We start from the raw sequence: 22,745 nt of genomic DNA on the forward strand, positions 1-22,745 counted from the left end.
AAGGCAGTTGTTCGCTTAATGAGGGGTGTTTGGGCAACTCCCTCCTTCTGTCCCTCCCTCCCTCCCTTGCTCTTTTCTTCCTCCTTTTCTTCCCTTCCTTCTTCCCTACCTGTTTTTCTTTCATCTCTCCCTTCCCTCTCTCCTCTCCCACCCCCTCCCTTCTCTTCTTTCCATCTCTCCCTGCAGTTTTTCTTTTGCTGACACCTGTTTCTGAAAAATCTTGGGTGTCTGGCTGTGGGGAGCTGCAGGAAAGCCCAGATGAGGTCTCCTGAGCTTCACCTTGCGGTTGGCAGCGAGGACTTGACCTAGAGCCTCTGACCTTCCGCCTCCCTGGGCTCTGAGCTCCAGAGTCCCGTGGTCCTCCAAGGCTGTGGGAACCCGTGGTCCCCTCCCTTGCCTTTCCTCTCTTCGCTGACAGAACAAGGGGCCGGCAGAGGACATGTCAGGTGTGTCTCAGAGACCTGGGGGAAGATGGGCTCAACATGACCTGCTTCTGGGGTGACACCTCTGCTCACTCACTTATTCAAGCATTCACTCGTTCACAGACCTGTCAGAGGTCTGCTGTGTGCCAGGCACATGTCCTAGGCACTGATGAGCAAAATGGACGTGGTCTCTGTCCTCTTGGGTGGAAGCCCCATAAAGGCATAAGTGAAAATTTGCTGACAAATTTTGATAGCTGCTTTTTCAAAGCCAGACACTGCCTGAGGAGTGGTGGGAGAGAGCCGTGTGGGTATGACTTGGATTGATTGATTGGGGATGATCAGGGAAGGACAAGACCCGAAGACCTGAGGACTTGGCCGGGTGAAGTGGGGGCAGCAATAAAGTGCCACTCCCCGGGAGACACGTGTAAGTGCCCAGAGCAACGTCATTTGAGAGGTAAAAACCTGGAAGACCTAACCTACGTGTCTCTCAACAGGAGAGTGGATGGAGGAATTATTTTGACAAAACCTGTGGGTATGCAGGTTTAAAGAAATTTTGTTCTCATTCTGTAAGCTTGAAATGTTTCATTGTAAAAAAATGATTCTGGAAGTGTGTATCTAGCAGAGGAAATGACATATGCAAAGGCCCTGAGGCAGAAAATAACTCCCAGTGAGGAAGCAGGTGACGGCCTGACCACTGTACTTCCGGTATCTCTGCTCTCAGCCACCCCTGAGACCATGGAAAGGCCCCGTGTTGAGCCCTTGGAAGGCCTCCCTGGGAGTCCTGGGTGTCAGCTGGAGGACTGTGTGATGGTGAGGGAGTTGAACCACTGGGGCAGTGCCCGCCTGGGCTGGATTTGCGGGAGGGGGGAGCATTTTGGGTGAGTCAGCCCTCTCTGGTTGGAAACAGCAGTCTAGTTGAGGCTCTGCCAAGGACCCGTGGTGATTCTTGTCGCCTTTTGTGGAGAAATTTGCCCGCTAACAGGCCATCTGTGTGAGGTGAGTCACTGTTTCCCCCGTTTTGTTGACTGCAGACACCTCTGTGTGAGTCTGTTCAGCCTGAACTGCACACACCGATAAACTTCAGTGCCTGGATGAGCAAGCTTCCTGTGTGCTTCAGCTTGGGGCGCATGTGCGCTTCTTCTAGGATTTTCTGAAACTTGGTCAGGGGCTCCTGGATCATGATTGCAGATTGAGAGCCACTGAGCCATTCCAGGTCCTGTTTTCTGATGTGAAATGGAAGCCCAGAGTGGGGATGTGTCCAAACCCACACTGAGATCACACAGCGAGGGAAGGAAGCCGGGGTCCTGGCTGACACTTGCGGGGCAGAGCACCTTCTCTTGGCCCCGAATATGGATTTTGGTGTCCCTAGTCAAGATTTGTTCTGCTGACTTCTCCTGGGGAAAGAGGTGTCACGTCTGCCTGAGCCCCTGAGCCTGGTGGGTGGGGTGTGAGGATCTGGCCGGGGCCGCTGCACCTGCAGGTGTTTCCTGCAGACGTTCTGCTGGGGAGCACTTCCCCTCTTCTCCCTCCAGGTGACTGACTGGATGCAGTGTCCTCTAGCATCTACTGGGTGCAGGGCACTGGGGAGACATGGGGGATGCTTCTTTGGGCTCGTCTGTACCAGGTATGGTTATAGGGTACTGGGGGTTGCCTAAAAAAATGCTGTGTGACCTTGATGGCTCACTTTTTCTCCCTGGGCCTCTGTGTCTCCAGCCGTCAGTGAGGAGCAGGCGTGGGTGATCACCAAGGTTCCTCTCAGCTCTGATGTCATTCATTCTGAGTTAGGTGGAGAGTAGGGGATAATTGCAGCCCTTATTCACTGAACTTTCTTAACTATGCTAAATGCTTTACGTGCATCAGCTCATTGATGCCTATATCTATGAGGTTACAGAGGAGTCAGTTGAAGCACAGAGAGGTTGAGTAAATTTCCTGGAGTCACACAGCTAGTAAATTACATACCTGGGTTTAAACCCAGGCAGTCTGGCCCTGGAGCATGCAGTCTTAATCACTGCATGATTAAGGCTGAATCATGGTCCCCTAAAGATGTCGTATCCGAATCCCTGCAACTTGTGAATATGTTACCTACCTGATAAAAGGGCCTTTTCAGATGTGATTAAGTTAAGGCTGTTGAGATGGAGAGGTTATCCAGGGATATCAGGTGGGCCCAGAGAAATCACAAGGGACCTGATTAGGGGGAGAGTGGGCTGTGCCTGTGAAAAGGAGTTCAGAGTGATGCAGCTTGAGAAAGACCTGACCAGCGACTGCTGGTTTTGAAGGTGGAGGAAGGGACATGAATTGAGCCAAGGAATAGAGGTGGCCTGTAGATTCTCCCCTGGAGTCTCCAGAAGGCACACTGCCCTGCCGACACCTGGATTTAGCCCGGTGAATCTGATTCCAGACTTCTGACTTCTAGAACTGTAGGATAATACGTTTGTGTCTATAGCACTCCATTTGTGCCGTTAATAACTTGTTACTGAAGCAAGAGGAAACTCATGCAGCCATGCTCTACTCTGGTCTCCTGGTGGCGAGCCCTCCTTTCTGCATACACACTGGATTTTGAATTCTGAGGGGTAACAACCTCATCTTCCCAACAGAGCCCTCCTTGGCCATTTCACAATTCAAGAAGCATTTTCTAGGAAGCCTTTTAAAGCCCCACTGCCTTGCCCCAGCTTGCTCTGTTGTGTCACAGGAATGAGGTGGGGAGAGGACAGAGGGAAAGGGTCATGGGGAACCTGGGGCCCCAGCCTATACCCTGCCTCTATGAGGCTCCATCTGAGCACCCACCTCTCCAGGCATCGTCCTTGGTCCCCTGGGAGTGGGCACCCATGGCAGGTCTGCACTGTATGCCCAGTGCGCCTTTGTAGGCCGAACCTGCAGGGTCAGAGCTGGGTCTAAGGCTGCTCCCCAGGTCCTTGCAGGAACATAAGTGCCTGGGTTTATCTTTGGGTACCAGAGCTGTGCCCACAGCAGCTCCTGTTCAGATCTGGATCAGGGTCAGGCCCCCATCACTGATTGCGTACCCCAGGCACGCCTCACCCTGCCCCGGCCTCAGCTTCCTGATCTACAAAATGGGTGTCATGCTGCAGCCCTGCCGAAATTGTGTGCTCATGGTAGAAGTGACTGGGAAGAACTCTGCGTGTGGCAAGGGCTCTCGCTGCTGCTTCGGTACAGTCATCTGTAGGGTCATCTGTGACGTATGGGCCAGGCGTGTGCCCCCTCAGAATCCTCTCTGGGTCCCCTGACTCCTCCCCAGGAGCAGCCCAATCCATGGAGCTTCCCTTGGCCCCAAGTGCTTGAAGGGAAAGGTGAACAGTCGGGATGACAAAGTTAGGAGGCATGTGTTTTTCTTCCCAGTGACGTTGGGCCGGTCAGCCCGCTTCTTCGTAGCTTCAATGGCTTCTCCTGTGCCACGCGGTGGGGGAGCTTTCTTACGCCTCATTCTGAGGATTAGAGACAATGGCTGCACAGGCACTGTGGCTGCCATGCTCAGGCCTGCCATCGCCCCTGACCCCCAGGCCAGCTGCTTCCTGGTTCCAGGGGGCCAGGAGGAGGATCTTAGTGTTAGCCTGAGATCCTGGGCAGGTCCAGTTCTGAGGCAGGGGAGCCCTGTATGGATTTGGGGAATGCTGGCAGGATGGCCTGCCGGCCCTTTTCTCCCCACTTCCCAGACGGAGCTGAAGGGAAAGGACTCTTCCCTGAGGGAGGCAGATCTTCCCAGGGCCTGTCTGGGAGCTCCCTCCAGTGAGGAGGCTGGTGCTGAGGCTGGGAGGGCTGGTGCCCAGGGCCCGGGCTCTTGAGCCTAGATGGAAACTGGGGCCACCTTCGGAGTTCTTGCCACATCCCTGCAGGGCTGGTGCGTGAGGGACCGTGTGGTCTCTAAGAAGAGAGGGTTCAGCCCAAGGGTCACCTCCTTCAGGAAGCCTTCCCTGATTCCACAGGCAGGGTTGATTGCGCCTCCCCTGTGCCCCCTCAGCCCCTCTTCCTCTAGTATTGTCACCTGGCATGGGTCAGTGCCGCCCACGAGCCTGTGAGCTCTTGTAGGGCAGGGGCCACGTGCCAAGCACCAAGTAGGTCCTCGATATGAGTCTGCATAGTGGATGGAAGAACTCTGGGGGAGGCAGAGCCGAGCTCAGTAAGGCCTTGGTGGGAGGGAAGCATGCTGGGAATGCAGGGTCCAATGGGAGTGTTGAGGGAGGTTGAATCAAGGACAAGGAAGGGTCCTTTCAACCCCCAGGTCCTTTGACCCTATGTGAGATCAAGAGTCAGGGCAGAGTAATGGCGACAGCTCACATTTACTGAGTGCTAACCACAATCTCACTTTGGCCCTAGCAGCCTTCTTAAGAGGGTGGTGTTTCCCCATTTTACGCTTGAACAATCTGAAGCTCAGAGAGGGTAAGCAGCTTGCCCAGGGTCACAGAGCTATGGACAGAGACCAGATGTGAACCCTCATCTCTGTGTTGGAATCCTCTCTACAGGTGCCTCTGTGCTGTGCTGGTTTTTGCTTTTGTGGCTTCAGACTTTGGGGGAACATTCTTAGGACCCAGCTCTTGCCTGTCCCTGGAGCCAGCGTCATCCTTGTGGACTGGGAGTTAAGAACTAGGCTCAAATCCCAGCTCAGCCTCTCAGCAGCTGTGTGCCCAGACCCCTGTCCTCTCTGGGCTTGTTTCCTCCTCTGCAAAACAAATCTACTTTACTGTAGGGTCATGAGGCCCAGAAACTATGGAGGTGGAGCACGGAGGCCACAGCCTGGTTCGTCCTAGTGTCTCCGTGGCGCAGGCTTCCCAGACCATGTGTGTACACAGTCATGTCCACATGGTAATTAATGTACCTGAGTGCTGAGCAGGTTTTGATTGGCCAGGATCTCTACAGCGTTTGTTTAGCTTCTTTGAAATAGGGGATGCAAAAATTCTGGGGAGAGCGGAAGTAATTAGTACTCACAGGAAAATGCAAATATTTTTATGAGTATCCTATGAAAAATTGTATTTTTCCTGAGCAAGTAGTCCTGTTTATTTCTCCAACAGAATTGCCACAGTTGCAGCAGGGGCTGACCTACGACTGCCAGGAGCATTTCTCAGGTGTCCACTTATCTCCCTTCCCCTGGCTTTCTCTTCCCCTTCAACCCAGAGAAAACATTATGAGGCAAAAGTGACCAAATTTGGGCCTTGCTGAGAGAAGGGGATTACTCTTGTAGTGAAAAGTCCATTTTTGTGGCCAGACTTTTCTCAACTGTGAAAACCAGTGTGGGCAAAAACATCGTGAGCACAAAAATACATTAAAAAATTATTTTGCTTGGAAAGAACTTTTTTTTTCCAGTTCTGCTACTTCTTGGGAAAAAACATTTTTAAGAAGATCAATAGTGTTGCAAGAGGACTAGGGGTCTGCTTTCTCCTAAGAGATGTAGAGGGATAGAGGGAAAAGGAGGGAAGCCCCAGGCAGGGCAGGGTTGGGGAGTTGGGATACAGAGCAAGAGGGCTTAACATGGGATGAGTGCCCACCTCGTGCCTCACACAGTGCGAGGGCTTCAAGCACATTTTCGAATCGACCCTTACAAAGGGCATTTGGTTATTAAGCCAATTGGGAAACTGTGGTTCAGAGAGGTTGGGGAAGTGGCCTGTGGTTATTCAGCTTGTGGACAGAAGAGTCAGCAGCCCAGCCCTCCCCGTCTGATGAGAACCCCTTCTCTTTCCACACTGCCCTAGAAGAAGGGACTCTTGATCCAGGGCTGGGTCAACAGACACAGTGAGATGGGAAGAGGCACACCCAGGGGAGGGGCTGTGTGTACCTTCCGCCTTGCTGGGAAGGTGGTTGTATTCCCTTTTTCAGAGCAGAAAATGGAGGCTCAGAGATTATGGTATGCAGTGTGGCTTATTTGTTGTTGTTTCTAAGTCCATTTGGAAATGATCTCTTCCCTTCCGGTCCTGCCTCGCCCATCTGTTTATCCATCCATCCATTCATCAGAGATTGATGGAGCTTTTGCTATGTCCAAGCACTGTTCTAGGTGTCTGAGAGACAGGAGGGAACCAAACAGGGATACCCACTCACATGAAGTCTGCATTCCAACGGGAGATGAGACAGAGCCTGGCAGGAAGCAATGAGCAGAATAACTCAGGAGGCCACGCAGAACGCTTGCTGCAGGGTGATGTGTGCCTGGGAATTAGAAATTAACAGTAAAAGAAAGGCAGAGGGGTCCTGAGATGGGGGCAGTGGGTGGGGGCAGGTTGTAGAATTAAAAAGGGCGAGTAGAGGCCTAGCTTGGTGACTTACACCTGTAATCCCAGCAATTTGGGAGGCCGAGGCAGGTGGATCACTTGAGCTCAGGAGTTTGAGATCAGCCTGGCAACATGGCAAAACCCCATCTCTACTAAAAATACAAAAATTAGCTGGGCGTGGTGGTGCACACCTGTAGTCCCAGCTACTCAGGAGGCTGAGGTGGGAGAATTGCTTGAACCCAGTGAGTGGAGGTTGCAGTGAACTGAGATTGCTCTACCACTGCACTCCAGCCTGGGTGACAGAGCAAGACTGTCTCCAAAAAAAAAAAGAGTGAGTAGAGGATTTTCCTTCCTAGTGACAGAAATGTTTTAAATGTTTTGGAATTAAACGGAGGTGGTGGAAGCTCAACACTGTGAGTGTACTGAATGCTACTGAATTGTTCACTTTTTTTTTTTTTTTTTTTTTGAGACGGAGTCTCACTCTGTCGCCCAGGCTGGAGTAGAGTGGCGCGATCTCAGCTCCACTGCAAGCTCCACCTCCCGGGTTCACGCCATTCTCCTGCCTCAGCCTCCTGAGTAGCTGGGACTACATCCACCCACTGCTAATTTTTGTTTTTGTATTTTTAGTAGAGATGGGGTTTCACCGTGTTAGCCAGGATGGTCTCGATCTCCTGACCTCGTGTGGTGATCCGCCCGCCTCGGCCTCCCAAATTGCTGGGATTACAGGCGTGAGCCTCTGCAGCCAGCCTAAATTATTCACTTTAAAATGGTTAATATTAAGTGAATTTCATTTCAATAAATGATTATTTTTTAATGGCGATCAGGGTCAGCCTCATGGAGAACGTGAGAGCTGTGCAAAAGCTGCAAGGAGGCCAAACCTGTTAACCCAAGGCTGTTTTCTCCCAAGGAGCAGGAGGAGGGTTCCAGGCAAAGGGAGCAGAGGGAGCAGCTGGAGCAGCCAGAGCAGCGAGAATGAGACCAGCTGCACCTCGAGAGCCCAATCCGGCCACTGCCTGTTTTTGTAACTGAAGTTTTATGGGAATACAGCCATGCTCATTTGTCTACATACTGTCTCTGTGACACAGAGACCCTATCTGGCCCTTTGCAGAAAAAATCCTCAGGCAGGAACATGCCTGGGGTGTTTGAGGAGAAGAGTGTGGCTGGAATGGAGTGAGTAGAGGTGAGAGTGGGAGGAGGTGAAGTCAGGGAGGCAGTAGGGGCCGAATCATGGTGCCCCTGCGAGACTTCCTGCTTCCTGTGGCACCCCTGGCAATGTCGGGACAGACGCTGGCATCATGCTGATGTGGAAGCTCTGGGAGTATGTGTGTGTATGTAGGGCATAGTAGGGTAGAGACATAGCTGAACTTAGAGTCAGATGTCAGAGGACCTAGTCTTGAGACCTGCTGTTTGTCCCTTGCCAGCTCTGTGTCCTCAGTTCTCTCACCCACAGAGCCTGATAGTAGTGGTGATGGTGGTAGTGATGGTGGTAATGGTGCTGGTGGCTGTGGTGATGGTGATGGTGATGGTGGTGGTAATGGTGGTGCTGGTGGCTGTGGTGATGGTGATGCTGATGGCGGTGGTAATGGTCGTGACGGTGATGGTAGTGGTAATGGCAGTGGTGATGGTGGTGGTGGTAATGATGGTGGTGGTGATGGTGGTGGTGGTGGTGATGGTGGTGGTAATGGTAGTGGTGATGGTGATGATGGTAATGATGGTAGTGGTGATGGTGGTGGTAATCGTAGTGGTGGTGGTGATGGTGATGATGATGGTGGTGGTAATGGTAGTGGTGGTGGTGATGGTAGTGATGATGGTGGTGGTAATGGTGGTGGTGATGGTGGTGGTAATAGTGGTGATGGGGATGGTGGTAATGGTGGTGGTGATGATGGTGGTGGCAATGGCAGTGGTGGTGATGGGGAGGGTGGTGGTGATGATGGTGGTAATGAGTGGTGGTGGCAATGGCTACATTTAGTGGCACCTATGAGGTGCTAGGTATTTTGCATATGGTGCTAATCCTTAACAGAGCAATGCCAGGTGGGTAGCAGTGTCTCAGTTTGCAGGAGAAAACACGGAGGGACTTAACCAAGGCCACACAGGTGGTATGTAGCAAGGCTCAGATAGCAGTGCAGTGACACCCGCTTACATTGCAGTGAAGATGTCATGAGGCAGTGGACGGTTGTGTCCTGGTGAACAGTGCAGCTGTCAGGGAGGGGAGGTAGCCTTTGTGGGGGAGGTGGCCCGGTGTCAGCACCACCCTCCCTGGAAGGGTTTCCTGGGAGGGACTGTCCCCAGCCTCTCCACCTCCCCTGGGTCACACCAGAGTGCTCCTCTCTCTCAGGCCCCATGTGCTGGGAGGGGCCCTGTCCCCATCCCCATGGCGACCAGTTACCCAGCCTGGTGTTGGTTTTGGTTTTCCTCATTTGAGGTTGTGGGATCCCTCTGGTTGAGGCTGAGGTTTTTCTGCTCTGGAAACCCCAACTGTGTTGTGGCCGTGAGGAGGGGCCTGGAGGTGCTGGCACCTGCCCACAGACCGCAGGCCCCAGATGCCCCGGGCCGCCCCATGCACCTCACACCATCCAGCCAAGACATTTCAGACACTCATAGCTGAGAACTGTGGCACAGGGAACTTTCTGGGGTCAGGAGAACTGTGTCTTTGCTCCCCAGTTCCGCTCCTGTAGAGGACAGAGCCACTGGGAGGGCTGGGGTGTATGATGCCCCGGTTCCCATCTACCCCGTGGCTTTTGCCCCCACTTTGGGTGGAATCCTTGAGCACAGCAAGCCCCTGACTGAGCGGCAGGCGGCCAGCAGGCCCAGAAAGGGTTCCAGCCCCTCTCGCCGCCTCCTGGCCTCACAGTTCTGGCAGCTGCTCCCTGGCCTGGCTGTGCCCACATCAGAGTGTCAGCCCTTTGAATGGAACCTGGGGCTGGATCCTGCACAACTCGGCCCATTCCTTAGGTCTCTGAAGTGGTTCTCCTCATGTGAAAAGAGCCAGTCCCCACCAAGTGGTGAAGCTGGTGGTGCCAGCCGCGGAATGCACCCTTGGACAGGGAGAGGCTCTGTGCCCCCCAGACCACCCCACTTCCCTCTCTTGCCTGCCACCTGGGGTCCTATGCTCCGCTAGGAAAGTGCGGGATACACTCAAAGGCAGCAGGACCATGGCGCCTAAAAGCTCCTGATGCTTCCTGCCCCAGGGAACAGTGGACCCATGCCATCCAGAGGCACTGCACAAGCCCCATCTCGAGAGATTCTGGGTCACAGGTGTTTTGGCAGCCCTTCATGTTTTCTTCTAAACCTCTCAATCAGGGGATAGTTACTGGGAGCAGTCTCCTCCTGACGCCACTAGACCTTGACCTTGCAGCTCCAGCACTCTGGGGCAGTGTAGTAATGGAGGAACCGAGGGCAGGATGAGGACTGAGGCTGGATTCCCCATGATTCTGGAGATTGTGCAGAAAGGCTGTGTAGAGAAGGTGCACCGAGTCAGGGACCCAGCCAGGGGCTGGCTGTTCTCAGAAGGTGAGAGCCATAGAGACAGAACGAGACCCTTGGCCTGTATCTGCCCCACTCCATCCCTTCCCTGCCTTGCCCACTCAGTGGGCTCCCCATCGTCTGTCTCACTTATGGGGATCTTCAAGAAAACTCTTGACAGAAGCGGCTCTGCGCCCTGTCCTGGTGTAACCCTCCTGGATCTCAGATGAAGAAACTGAGGCCAGAGGGGTGGTGCTTTCTCCTACCCCCGCCCCATACCAGGGGCCTGTCTCCCTTTCACAGTGGTTGCCAAGTGCATCGGGTTGGAGAAAGTACCCTACAGGCTGAGGTCACCTCAATACACTTGGCTGGAGTCATGTTGCTTCTGAAAAGGCTTGAGTCACTCGGTAACACAGCCCCTGATCAGGCCTGTAATTGGGATCTCGCCTTGTTCGGGCCTGGATGAAAAGAGACTTAGAATCAGTGAGAAGCCACATGCCCACCTCATCAGTTTCAGCTGGAGGTGCCTCTCTGGGGGTGGCAAAGGTGGCAGAGCCCTGGTGGATGGAAAATAAGCATCAGTGGAGGGGAGGGAGGAACAGGAGGCAGTAGACACAGGGGTAACCCATTCTCATCAGAACAGCTGGCCGCCTCCACTTTGCCCAGGCCAGATCTGACTCTGAGAACACCCACAGCCTCCCCACGGTGATATTTTCTGGAAATCCAGCCCTGCTGGCAGCACAGTGGGAGCTGAGTCCTGAAAGCCCACCTGGGTAGAAAAGAACTGGATGGAGTCTTTAGTCCTGCAGACATCACAGGCAGAATTGTGACACTGCCTTCCACTCTGCAGATGAGTCATCGGCCTTTTGTGGCTGGGAACGCGGTAGAGTGATCCTTCCACATGCAGTCACTGCGACACCTGAGACCCTCCCAGACTGATTCAGTTGCGTTGAGAGCAGCTTCTCCGGTTTTCAGGGCTTTCCTTCCTCCCCCTCCAAATTCATAGTCGAAAGACCCGCTTCATGACATAGTTTGGGTTTCTAACAAATGTGGTCCCCTGCATTAGCATAATGCTGACTTTTCTGAACCACAAGCCGGTTTCTGCTGGGAAGTCCTGGGGTCTCTGTAACCTGTGCCCCTCGCTACCCCATGTCCTTGTGCCTTTAACCAGCAGTGCCCCCAAACTATTCTGGAAATGGGGGTGGTAGTTTCTGTGGCCCCATTCCTGCTACGTCTGGTTGTGCCTGGCCCCAACCCAGGGGCTTCTGCTCTGAGCTGAGAGCTGGGGTGGCCATGCCATGTCACCCTGCCCTCTCCATACAAGGACCAGACCCACTGAATTGTTTCAAACTCTAGAGTCACCTGTGACATGTGGCCTGGAGAGAAAAGATGAGTTGGCCAATCAGATTTGCTCCTTGAGCCTTTGGAATCAGGATTCTGGGAGATGGGTAGTGAGCTGGGCTGAAGGGTGCTGAAGGTTCCTGAAGACATAGCAGCCTCAACAGCTGCAACACAGTTCTAACTACCCAGGATTAGTGCAGACATCACAAATGAAGAGCACAGTCTTCACAAGACCACCGTCACTCCAGGCACCTGCCACAAGGGTGGGGGTCCCCAGGCCACTGGCACTTCTGACCACGGCAACAGATTCAGGGATTCCCCTGAAGCTCTCAGGTTGGATAATTCGCTAGACTCCCTCGCAGAACCCAGTGCAGCGCTACACTGACAATTACAGTTCTATTGTTGCAAAAAGATACCCAAACCCTTGACAGGGAGAGGTGCCCAGGGCAAGGCCTAAGAGTCCCAGATGTGAAGCTGCCATGGATGTGCCACCTCCTGGCACATTGGTGTGTGATTACCAGGAAGCTCACCCAGGCCTCAGTGTCTGGAGTTTTTACTGGAGCATCATGATTTTGGCATGATTGATGGAATCACTGGGCACATGGTCGAACCCAGTGTCTGGCCCCCCGTCCCTCCCTGGAAGTCAGGGTGATACCACGTGGCCCAAAGCCTCAACCTTCTAATCCCATGGCTGGTCTCTCTGACATGCCCAGCCCCGCTCATGAGTCATCTTGTTAGCGTAAACTCAGATATGGCTTCAGGGGCCTACCATGAATGAAAAAGACACTCCTATTACTCAGAAAATTCCAAGGACTTAGAGACTACCTCTCAGGAACCAGGGACAAAAGCCAGTCAGATTCTTTATTATACAATGACAAGTTGGGGCCTATGCAAAGACGTGAGAGTGTCCTGATCTGTGGGGATGCCAGGAGTCTGCCCCAGAGGAGTGTGGCCCATGGGAAAACAGGCCCCCACTTATTCAGGGTCCAGAAAGCACGGCAGGTCCACTGCGGATCCTGCCTTCCCATCCCCAGGGATGACTCTCTTTTCTCTGGGATCTGTAAACAATAAAGGTCCAAGGGTCACCAGAAGGCAAAGAGGCATTCAGTAGATGGGTGTGTGTGTGTGTGTGTGTGTGTGTGCCCAAAATAGGTGTGAGGCTTGAGGTGACTTCTGCCCAACGTCACAGGGAGATGATCAGGGCCTGGGGGAGAGTTGGGGGGAAGTGGCCCCTGAGGCTGTCTCATTGGCCCAGACCCCTCAAGGCCGCAGCTGAACAGTGCTCTCCCTGCAGTCTCCCTTAGGCTTTCCGGTATAGGAGGGGCCTCATACGGTTTGCCCTGCCCCTGTGAGTGGCCCTATTAATGGCTTTAAGCCTGCCAGGCATCCTGCTGTGAGAAGAATGCCTGACTCAAGTCAGGCAGGACGCAGCGACCTTGTCAGAGTCAGAGCCCAGGATCACCAAATTCTGGAGCTGGGAGGAATATTTTTCAGTCAACTTTTCCAAGCGTGTGTGTGTCTCTTCAGGTCCTTTTTAGAAGACGTAGACAGGGCAGAAATAACAAGTCAGAGAGGAAGAAATTCCTAGAAAGAGTGGTCCCGTCATTCCTTTTCTCACTGATTTCAGGCACTTTCTCTTGACTTACAGCAGTGGTTCTCAAAGTGAGAGTGCATCAGAATCACCTGCAGAGCTCATTAAGTTACCGATGCTGGCCCATCCCCAGAGTGTCTGATTCTGTAGGTCCAGGGTGGGGCCCAGGAAGCTGCATTTCTAACTGGCTCCCAGCGATGCTGATGCTGCTGGTCCAAGGACCACCGAGAACCACTGACTTAAGGGCAAGAAGGAAGCTCCATCCAACAAATGCATGGAACCTTCCTCAGTTTCCCCCGTGGAACCTTTCTCTGATCGATTGCACATTTGTCACCAGGGAGGAAAAGAACATTAGACTAAGAGTCAGAACAGCAGAGCCCTGGTTCAGGTTATGATACACACTCCCTGATTGAGGCAAGGTTCTTTCCTTTCTGGGACTCTATTTCTGAATCTGTCAAACGGGTTCGATACTAGGACCTACGTCACGGGGGTGATGTGAGGATTGAACTAGATGACATGTTACTGGTGCAAATTCCCTGACTCTGGGGGTACAGCAAAGGCCATATAAGCAGTCCAGGGTCAGTTGTTTTGCACAGGTCTATCCCATCCCTCCCAAGGATGGTATGTGAACCTGTTGGGCTTAAAGGAACCCAGTAAGTTAGACCTTAGACCGTCCACATCACCAGTATTGCGGGCTTTGTCAGTGTCCTTTGGAGGAGGGGGCTGGGCTGGCAGTTCCACTCCACCGTGCCAGGCGATCACAGGGCTCTGGGGGCTGTAGGCCGCTCACTGCTCAGAACCCATCATCACTGCACCCCAGCCGCATCCCACTGGGCTGACACTGCCACAGGGACAATGCCTTCCTGGAGCTCAGGTCGTCCCACTGCCCTCCCCACAAGCACTGCACCTCCCCCATCCTCAGCTTCTCCCTTCTGTTCTCCACACCGGTTCATTTCAGCCCCTGCCTTGAAAACACAAACACCACTCTCAGAAACAGCAAAGGCAACAAGAATAACAGCAAGCCAGTTTCTTCCCCCACCAAGACAGCCTCTTCTCCCATGGCAGTTTTTTGGGTGGAATGATACCGTTATTCTTCCCTGGGTTAGCCACAGGAGCAAAAGAAACGCTTTAGTCTCTCAGTAGCTCACTGTGACAAGTGCTTGGCCCGTGCTTAAGAATCAGTGGCTTTTTATTATTACTTGGCTTCTGCCTTCCATCGGGCACTCCTTTCCCTGATAGGACATGCCCTCCTCCTGCGGGGCCCCCACCCTCCTTTGTTGGCCACTCTCCTTCCTCCTGCCCTGCCTTCCCCTTAACATACTTCCCCAGTCTGGCAGGAGGGCACCTGCTGGAGGACATTGCTGGCAGCTGGCAGCCGAGGGGGCCCCCGGGGCTGGAGAAAGCAGGAGTGAGAGTGGGATTGGACAAGCAATGCCCTCCCTAGAGTCTGTCCCTTCTAAAGGGCCAGTGGCAGCCCGAGCCATGAATCAGGGGACACACCATCTTGCTGTTGTCCGCCTTTCTCCAGGTTTTGTCTTGGACTCCTTCCGATCCGAGGCCACCTTGGTCCTCTGGTGCCTTCCCCAGAGCGGGAGCCCCCCTGATCGGCCCTGGGCCTCGGTCACTGCCATTTTCCCTTGCCTGGCGGGGCAACCCTTCTCCATGCAACCTCCCCTACCTGCCTGGCTACAACCCCAGCTGTCTTGCTCATCTTTGCTCTTTGATGCATGGAATGAGCTGGATGAGGTCAGGGACCATGTCCTCTTCCCTGACTCATTACTGGTACCTGGAAGGTAAACCCTGAACAGCAGAGGATCCTTTGGGAAAGCAAATAAAGCCGGAGGCTCCTCGGGACAGGAAATAGCGGTGAGCCAGTGCCAGCAGAAGATTGTGCTCCCGCCTGGGTGTGTGGCTTATTCCCTGGCTCCATTAATTCCTCTTCCTGAGCCTCAGCTTTCTCATCTGTGAATAGGGTCAGTACCTCCTGAATGAGGGCCGAATGTACAGTGCGCAGGTCAGTGCTCAGCCCAGAAGGCTGGCAGGGAGGGAGGTTGTCATTTATTCCTGCAAGCATTCATGCCTTTACCCAGTCAGCCAAGTAACTTAATGGAAGCTTGCAATTAAACAAGCATTAGCTGCACCCGCCCCCTTCCCGGGAGCAGGTCTGACCTGAGCTGGGAGAGGATGTGATCCAGACAGGGGGCTCTGCCTTTTCAGGGCAGCATGAGAAGGGACACTAGAGCTGGAGCTTGAAGAACAAGCATTCCTGGCAGAGAAAGCCATGCCTGTAGGGTCGGAGTGGGGGAACGATGATGTATACAGGGATTGGAGGGGCTGCCAGGTGGCCAGGTGGCTGGACGTAAAGCATGACACTTGCATTCACTCAGCAGATACTGTTTGGGCATCTACAGTGGACCAAGAAGAAGGTGACAGAGAACAAAGAAACCCAGGTCCCTGACACCACGGGTCCGCTATCAGCACAGGGGAGACTGATGACGGGCAAGGAAACAAATAAGTGGGAAGATTTCAGGTGGTGATGAGAGCTGTGGGCTGGGTCTGGGAGTCCAGCAGTCACTTGGCACGTAGAGGTTGAATGAGTCCATGAAAGTGTGCTGCATGCGTTGAGAGAATGGATCTGTAAGCTGATGTGCAGTTCAACACAGAGACAGACAGACTGACCGACCAGTGCTTCCTACACACTTCCATGGCACGTGGAGAATGGGCCTGCTTCACAACCGAGCTCGGAGGAGACCTCCAGGAAGGTAGAATTCAGGCTAAGACTGGAAGTGTGGGTGAGAAACATTCAGAAAGGTAGGAAGAAGGTGCTCCTGGCAGAATGAACACTGAGTGTAAAGTCCCTGAGAGCAGAGGCAGGGAGGGAAATAAAGCTTAGGAAGACAGTCACCGAGGCCCTGAATGGGACCAAGGAGAACGGGCTGAGCCTATGGGTGGTCAGGCCTGGGAACTGGCCATTCCTGCTGCTGGGACCTGAGCACGGGGGAGGTGGGAGGTGATGGCCCCAGCCCCTTGTAGGCCTAACACCCCTCCCCAGCAGTGAGGTGGGCCTAGGGCAGCGAGGGCCGTAGGGCCAGGACACAGGAGGAATTTTTACAGTGGCATGGCTGGGCCCTGCCCCCTCTCAGGATACAGAGAAACAATCAAGTCCTATGAAATAATAAACAGTGCCAATACTTCAGTTATCAAATATGCAGCTTCACAACCCCGCAGCAGCTTGAGAGCCAAACATTCGTCTAGACGTGGTACCTTCTCTGAGGCAGGTTTTGTTTGTTGTTAAGAAGTGAAACCTTCTCCCAGCCCATCTGAGTCAGGAAGGTTGGGTTTATTTCACGGCACTTTTAGAGGAACTGGAAGCCAGATATGGGGTGAGAGGCCATTCTGGGGTCTGCTGTCATTTAGGGAGATCCCCTGCTGAGAACATCCTCGTATTAGCTTCCTGTTGCTGCTGTAACAGATTGCCACAAGCTAAGTGGATTAAAACACCACACATTTAGTATCTTACTGTTCTGGAGATCGGAAGTCTGACGCACTCTCAGTGAGTTATAAAGTCAAGGCATCAGCAGGGCTGTGTTCTCTCTGGGGGCTCCGGGGAGAAACCTTCCTGGCCTGCATGCCTTGGCTCGTGGCCCCTTCCCGTCTTCCAAGCCAGCAAATGGCGGGTGAGTCTTCGTCACATTGCATCACTCTGACACTGGTTGCTCTTTCTCCCTCTTCCACATTTTAGGACCCTGTTGGTGACAGTGGGCCCACCTGGATAATCCAGGATTATGTCCCTATCATTATCCATAATTTCATCCACAAACTTAATGCTCATTTGTCATGGAACCTAACGTATTCACAGGTTCTAGGGATTAGGGCATCCCTGAGGGCGTTATCCTGCCCACCACAGTCCCCCTGCCCTATTCTGGAAGCTGAGGAAATAGGGTTGAGGAGGAAAGTGAGCCCAGGCCATAGCTGGAGAGTCTGCACCCTCGGCTTGGGGCTGCCTCCAAGTGACTTACCTTTCCCACTGCCTCCAACCCCACCACAGCTGCCCCATCACTAACAGATCTCCCCCAACCCCTGTTCTTTTCCTAAATGTTGGTAAAATGGTCATTAAGTAAAGCAGCATTTTTCCACATCCCTACCCTTGACTTACTTTTTCTTTTGAGATGGGGTCTTGCTCTGCACCCAGGCTAGAGTGCAGTGGCATGATCATAGCTCACTGCAGCCTTGAACTTCTGGGCCCAAGCAATCCTCCTGTGCGCCACCACGCCCAGCTACTTATTTTATTTTTATTTTTAATAGAGACGGAGTCTTGCTATGTTGCCTAGGCTGGTCTAAACTCCTGGGCTCAAGCAATCCTCCCATCCTGGCCTCCCAAAGTGCTGGGATTACAGGCATGAGCCACCACATCTCGTCCCAACCCTTGACATTTTAGAGCCAACCATTCTTTGTTCCAGGGGTCTGTCCTGTGCACAGCGCAATGTTTAACCACATCCTTGGCCTGCACCCACTAGCTGCCAGTAGCACCTCTCCACCCAGTGGTGACAATTAAAAATGTCTCCAGACATTGCCAAATGTTCCCTGGGAGGCCGTCGCTGGGTTGGGAACCACTGAGGTAACGCGTTGGATGTGTCTGTCTTCCCTGCTAGCGACACTGCGTCCGGCACCTGCAGAGGGCTTGCCGCTTAGTATGTGCTCAACACATATTGGTTGAACGAATCAGTGAACCTATGTTAACTTTCTTAATGAATAAATCTATAAGTGTGCGTGTATAAAATAGACTCCTGGGTGCCATAGACTGGCTGCCTGAGAGTCACCCGGGGATCCTTTTAAGAAGTCACATTCCTGGGGTCCAATCACAGAGGATTGGGGTACAGCCTAGCAATCTGTATTGTCAAGAGTGCTTCATCAGTTCCCCCAAAACTTAAACATATATACCATATAATCCAGCAATTTCCCTCCTGAGTATATACCCAAAAGAATGGAAAGCAGGGACTTGAACAGATACTTGTTTGCAAATATCCATAGCAGCGTTATACGTAATAGCTAAAAGGTAGAAACAGCCCATGTGTCTATCCACAAATGAATGATAAACAAAAAGTTGTATACCCATACAACAGAATATTATTCAGCCTTCAAAACAAATGAAGTTCTGACACATGCTCCAACATGGGCAAAGCTTGAGGACATTACGCTAAGTGAAAGAACAGACACAAAAGAACATGTATGATTCCCTTATACGAGGTATCTAGAGTAGTCACAATCACAGACATGGAGTGTAGGAGAGAGGTTGCCGGGAGCTAGGAGGAAGGAGGGAATGAGAGTTAATGTTTAATGGGTTCAGAGTTTCAGTTTGGGATGATGAAAGAGTCCTGGAGATGGAAGGTGGTGATGGTTCCACAGCAATGGGAACGTCCTTAATGCAGCTGACTCGTTCACCTAAATAATGGTTAAACTGGTACATTTTATGTTATGCATATTTTGCCATATGCAAAAAATGGTGCTTCATGCCTGCCAGGTCTGAGAATCAGTAGTGTGCGAGAGGAATGGGGAGCAGGGGATGGACCCGTCGAGTTCTAACGACCCTCCCAGGCCTTGCAGCTGCTGGGATGGGGACATCAGACTCTGCTGAGCTAGGGTTTAGGCTGATTTCTTGAGAGGGTGGCCCTATCTGGGCGTGCATAGAAGAACCTCTAGGCTGCCTGAATGAGGGCTGCGGCTAGATGAGGATTGGCTTGTCTGGAGGCCACATGTGCTGTCCCCCGGGCAGCTGCTGCCCAGCTCCGGCTGATTCTTGCCATGTGGGGTGCCTGGCTGTGGGAGAGACGTCCAAGGTCTGGATTTCGATGTGAAATCTCCTCATTTTTATTTATTTCAATAGTTTTGGGGGAACAGGTGGTGTTTGGTTGCATGGAATGTTCTTTAGTGGTGATTTCTGAGATTTTGGTGCACACGTCATCTGAGCGAGGTACACTGTAGCTAGTGTGTAGTCTTTTATCCCTCACCTCCCTCCCACCCTTCCCCCAAGTCCCCTGAGTCCATTATATCATTCTTGTGCCTTTGTGTCCTCATCTGAGCTCCTGGGAATCTCCTAATTTTTCAATGTTGGCAACTGGTTCAGTGAACAAGCAAGCAGACAAACAAGCCACCTAAGGGTCACACTGGTGACCCTGCGGGCCTCCGGTCTGGCCTGCAGCTTTTCTGGGAGCTCACAGGCTGGGTCCCCAGCTAGATCCTTGCTCCTGCTCCCGTCATGGCTGCCGCGTCACTCCTGAAGTCTGACACCAGCTTTCTCTTTGATCCTCTGAGAATTTCTCTTGTATTCAGGGCACCCAAAATGGTGGTTTACAGAGAGAATAGCAAGAGCCAGGGCCCAGGGTCTGGATTCTGCTCAGGCTGGGGTCTTGGCTCTGCCAATTATGAGCCATGGGGCCACAGGTGACTTGCTACCTTTCCCCCATGCCTCGATTTCCTCATCTGTCAACTGGGTATATCATAGTTCCTGCCGGCCAGGTGCAGTGGCTCATGCCTGTAATCCCAGCACTTTGGGAGGCCAAGGCAGGTGGTTCACTTGAGGTCAGGAGTTTGAGACCGGCCTGGCCAACATGGTGAAACCCTGTCTCTACTGAAAATATGAAAAATTAGCCGGGTGTGGTGGTGCACATCTGTATTCCCAGCTACTCGGGAGGCTGAGGCAGGAGGATCGCTTGAACCTGGGAGAGGTAGAGGTTGCAGTGAACCGAGATCGTGCCATTGCACTCCATCCTGGGTGACAGAGTGAGACTCTGTCTTAAAAAAAGAAAAAAAAAAAGTTCCTGCCTTGTAGAGTAAGGGTGAAGCCTGCAGGTGAGTGGCTTGGCCCCGGGCAGGGCCAGTGCATGGCTGAGCAGTATGCGCGTGTATGTTTATGTGTACATGAAATGTGTGTGCACCTGTGTGTGTGGCCCCCGTTGGCAGAAAGAGTGAGCGTGGCGTGGGTCGAGCCACCAGCAGGCCCAGTGATTTCTTCCTCAAAGAGTCATTCTGAGGATTAAACAAGATAATGTACAGATGGAGCCTCACCACGGCAGGTGCCCAATACGCATTCCTTCTGTCCCTCGGAGTGTGAGGCCTTGGCCGTCTGTGGAGATTTGAGAGGAGGACACTGGGGCTAGTTGGAGAGGAGGGAGTTGGGTTGAAGATGCAATGAGAGGAGAGGAGAGAGATGGACTCCTCCCCATCAGCACTCTCTCCTGCTTCCTGGAGCAGGAGCAGAGTTCTGGTCCCATTCTCAGAGGCAGGTGCACTGGCTAATCAGGGCTATGACCTTGCTTTCCAGGATAGCTTGGATGACAGTTAAGAATCCCCAGTTCTGTGCCTACTTTTAAACACATGCTACCTTGTTATCCCTCCTTTCAGCCTTGGGAGGAAGGCCTTACTGTCTCCACTTCATGGATGAGGACTCAGAGAGGGTGGGTGCTTGTCCAGGCTTGCCTAGGCAGCGGGGGACGGCCACAGGGCCAGAGCAAGGTGGAGGACAGGTTGGGCTGGCTGGGAGAGGGCTGGAGCTGAGTGCCACTGGGCTCCCCTGGGTTGCTGGTGTGCAGAAGGGGCCTTGTCCTGCCCATCTGGTTCCTGGGAGGGTGAGAGAGTGGAGGGGCTGCATACCCACCCGGAGCAAGCAGACGAGCTACATAAAATCCTGATAACCAAGGGGCACAAAGGGCTCCATGACCTGTGGTGAGTCATGGACAGATGGTGGCTAAGCGCCACTGTAAGGGTGGAGAGTGGGTGATGGCACCTTGGTCCCCAGGAGCCCTCTGGCCACATGGCACAGCAGTGCCTTCAGGTCCAAGGCCCAGATGCTGGTGGGCTCAGGGACACTCAGGCCCAGAGCTTCACCCCATCGTTGTTTGCGCCTGTGCGCCCTGACACCTGTCCATCATCCCTTGGACCAGGAGTGCAAGGATGACGGGAACACTTGTGTGCGCCTCATGTGGTTCTGCACGTTACACGTGCCTGTTCATTACATGTGTTCATTACTAGTGCACATTCATTGTGCGTGTGCATGTTCATCACGTCCACGTGCTCAGTACTCGTGTGCACTGGGAAGGATGTGAGGCAGAGCGGGCCCCTCAGGAGTCCCTCTTTCTTCCAGCCTCGGAGACTCTGGGGTTTGTGAGAAGCAAGAAGAAGGGGGTACTTGACAAGTGGAAACTGAAGTTCTTGTCCCCCAACATCTAGCCTCCAGCTGGGGAAGGAGACTCTCCACAGAAAGCAAGAGGACAAAATGAGGGCCATGAGGGGCCATGGGCCTGTGCCTCTGCCCCACAGGGATGTCCCAAGCTAAAGGGGATGTTCAGATGTGGCAGGCCTGGCCCCTGCTGTGGGAAGGCTGTGGTCTAGTCTAGGGGAACAGCCGTGGGGGATGCCTGGTGTGGATGGGGTGCAGGGGAGCCCTAGGCCTCACTGCTAGGGGGCCGGGGTCAGGCAGGACTGTGCGGGATACTGGGGCTCGCAGCCCACCTGGGAGGAAGAGTGTGTGTGTTTGTGTGTGTCTTGGGCTGGGGGTGTGTCACTGGCTTGGCCTACAGCCCGTCCCTCTGTCTCTCAGCCCAGGAGGCTGGTGGGCAGGCTCACTGCGGGGACGCCGCAGGCTCTGGAGCCTCAGCCAGGCATCTTTTTCCCCATCTCTGCAGGGGGCGGAGGAAAGCGCAAAGGGAAAAGCAAGAAGTGGAAAGAAATCCTGAAGTTCCCTCACATTAGCCAGTGTGAAGACCTCCGAAGGACCATAGGTAAGCTGTCCTGCCTGGGGGCTGTGCGGGGAGTGAGTAGCAGGTGAGCCGCCAAGCCGTTTGTGCATTAAGGCAAATGGGTGAGCCGCCAAGCTGTCTGTGCAGTGAGGCAAATGCCAATCAGTGGACACAGTATTGTGCTTCCAGGTAGGGGCTCCAGGCTGACCTTTTTGCTAATCAACATAAACAGGCAACCAGTATTCATTGAATATATGGCATGTGCCGGGCAGAGTGACCTCCTCCCAGTTACCCTTTGAGGCAGGTGCTATTATTTAATATTTCACTTCACCTTTCAGATGGGGAAACTGAGGCACAGAGTGGTTCTGTAACGGCCCAAAGTCACACAGCTGATGGGAGGGTGGTGGAGGTGGGCCAGGCCCAGCACAGAGCCACCGCTCATAACTTCTCCCCTTTCTTCCTGGAGCCTGTGGGTCCTGCCCTCAGGGGGCAGCCCAGGCTTTGGGAGCTGAGAGTCAGGTGGGGTGGGGGAGGTGAGGCTCCCCTTTCCACTTGCTGGGGATGTCAGTGCTCCTGAGGAGCCACTGGGCTCAGTGGCACAGCTTAGCCCCCTGTATCCAGCACACACACACCAGGCACCTCCAAGAGCAGCCAACCAAGTGGGTCTGTGCCTGGTCCCATGCAGCACACGGCTGTGGTGAGGAGGCCTGGGTGCCTGGGGGAGAGCGCCCAGGGGACAGGCATGATGTGAGGCCCCACTCCAGAGTGTTTGGGGTCCCGGCCCTTCTCCCCTCTGTGCCCTGGGGTGGGTCCTTCCCCATCACTGCCTGAGGGCTCCCCATCCGCTTATTATTGTCAGAGGTCATGGACATGCTGAACACGTTTAAGAAGACTCAAGTCCACTGAAGGCTGGGCACGGGGTGGTGCTGCCCAGAACTCCATAGGCCCAGCTTTTCTGGGGACTTCTGCCCAGGGCCTCGGGTGA

The 22,745-nt window shown here is 53.4% G+C and overlaps 1 protein-coding gene across 8 annotated transcripts in view; it reads left to right on the top strand.

Moving 5' to 3' along the window:
* Nucleotides 1-22,745, top strand: part of GRK5 (G protein-coupled receptor kinase 5) — a 250,667-nt gene that overhangs the window by 96,557 nt on the left and 131,365 nt on the right. For 3 of the 8 annotated variants that reach the window (XM_016919477.4, XM_016919478.4, XM_063782180.1), the window contains exon 2: nucleotides 21,707-21,802. The exons of 2 other annotated variants lie outside the window; for them this stretch is intronic. In XM_016919477.4, the coding sequence (XP_016774966.1) occupies nucleotides 21,707-21,802 (96 nt within the window). Of the gene's footprint in view, nucleotides 1-161; nucleotides 1,419-21,706; nucleotides 21,803-22,745 lie in introns of those variants that run through there. 3 more of the 8 variants (XM_063782179.1, XM_063782181.1, XM_063782178.1) reach the window with 3 other exon arrangements.

The sequence above is a fragment of the Pan troglodytes genome, chromosome 8, assembly GCF_028858775.2.
Source record: "Pan troglodytes isolate AG18354 chromosome 8, NHGRI_mPanTro3-v2.0_pri, whole genome shotgun sequence".
NCBI classification, from domain to species: domain Eukaryota; kingdom Metazoa; phylum Chordata; class Mammalia; order Primates; family Hominidae; genus Pan; species Pan troglodytes.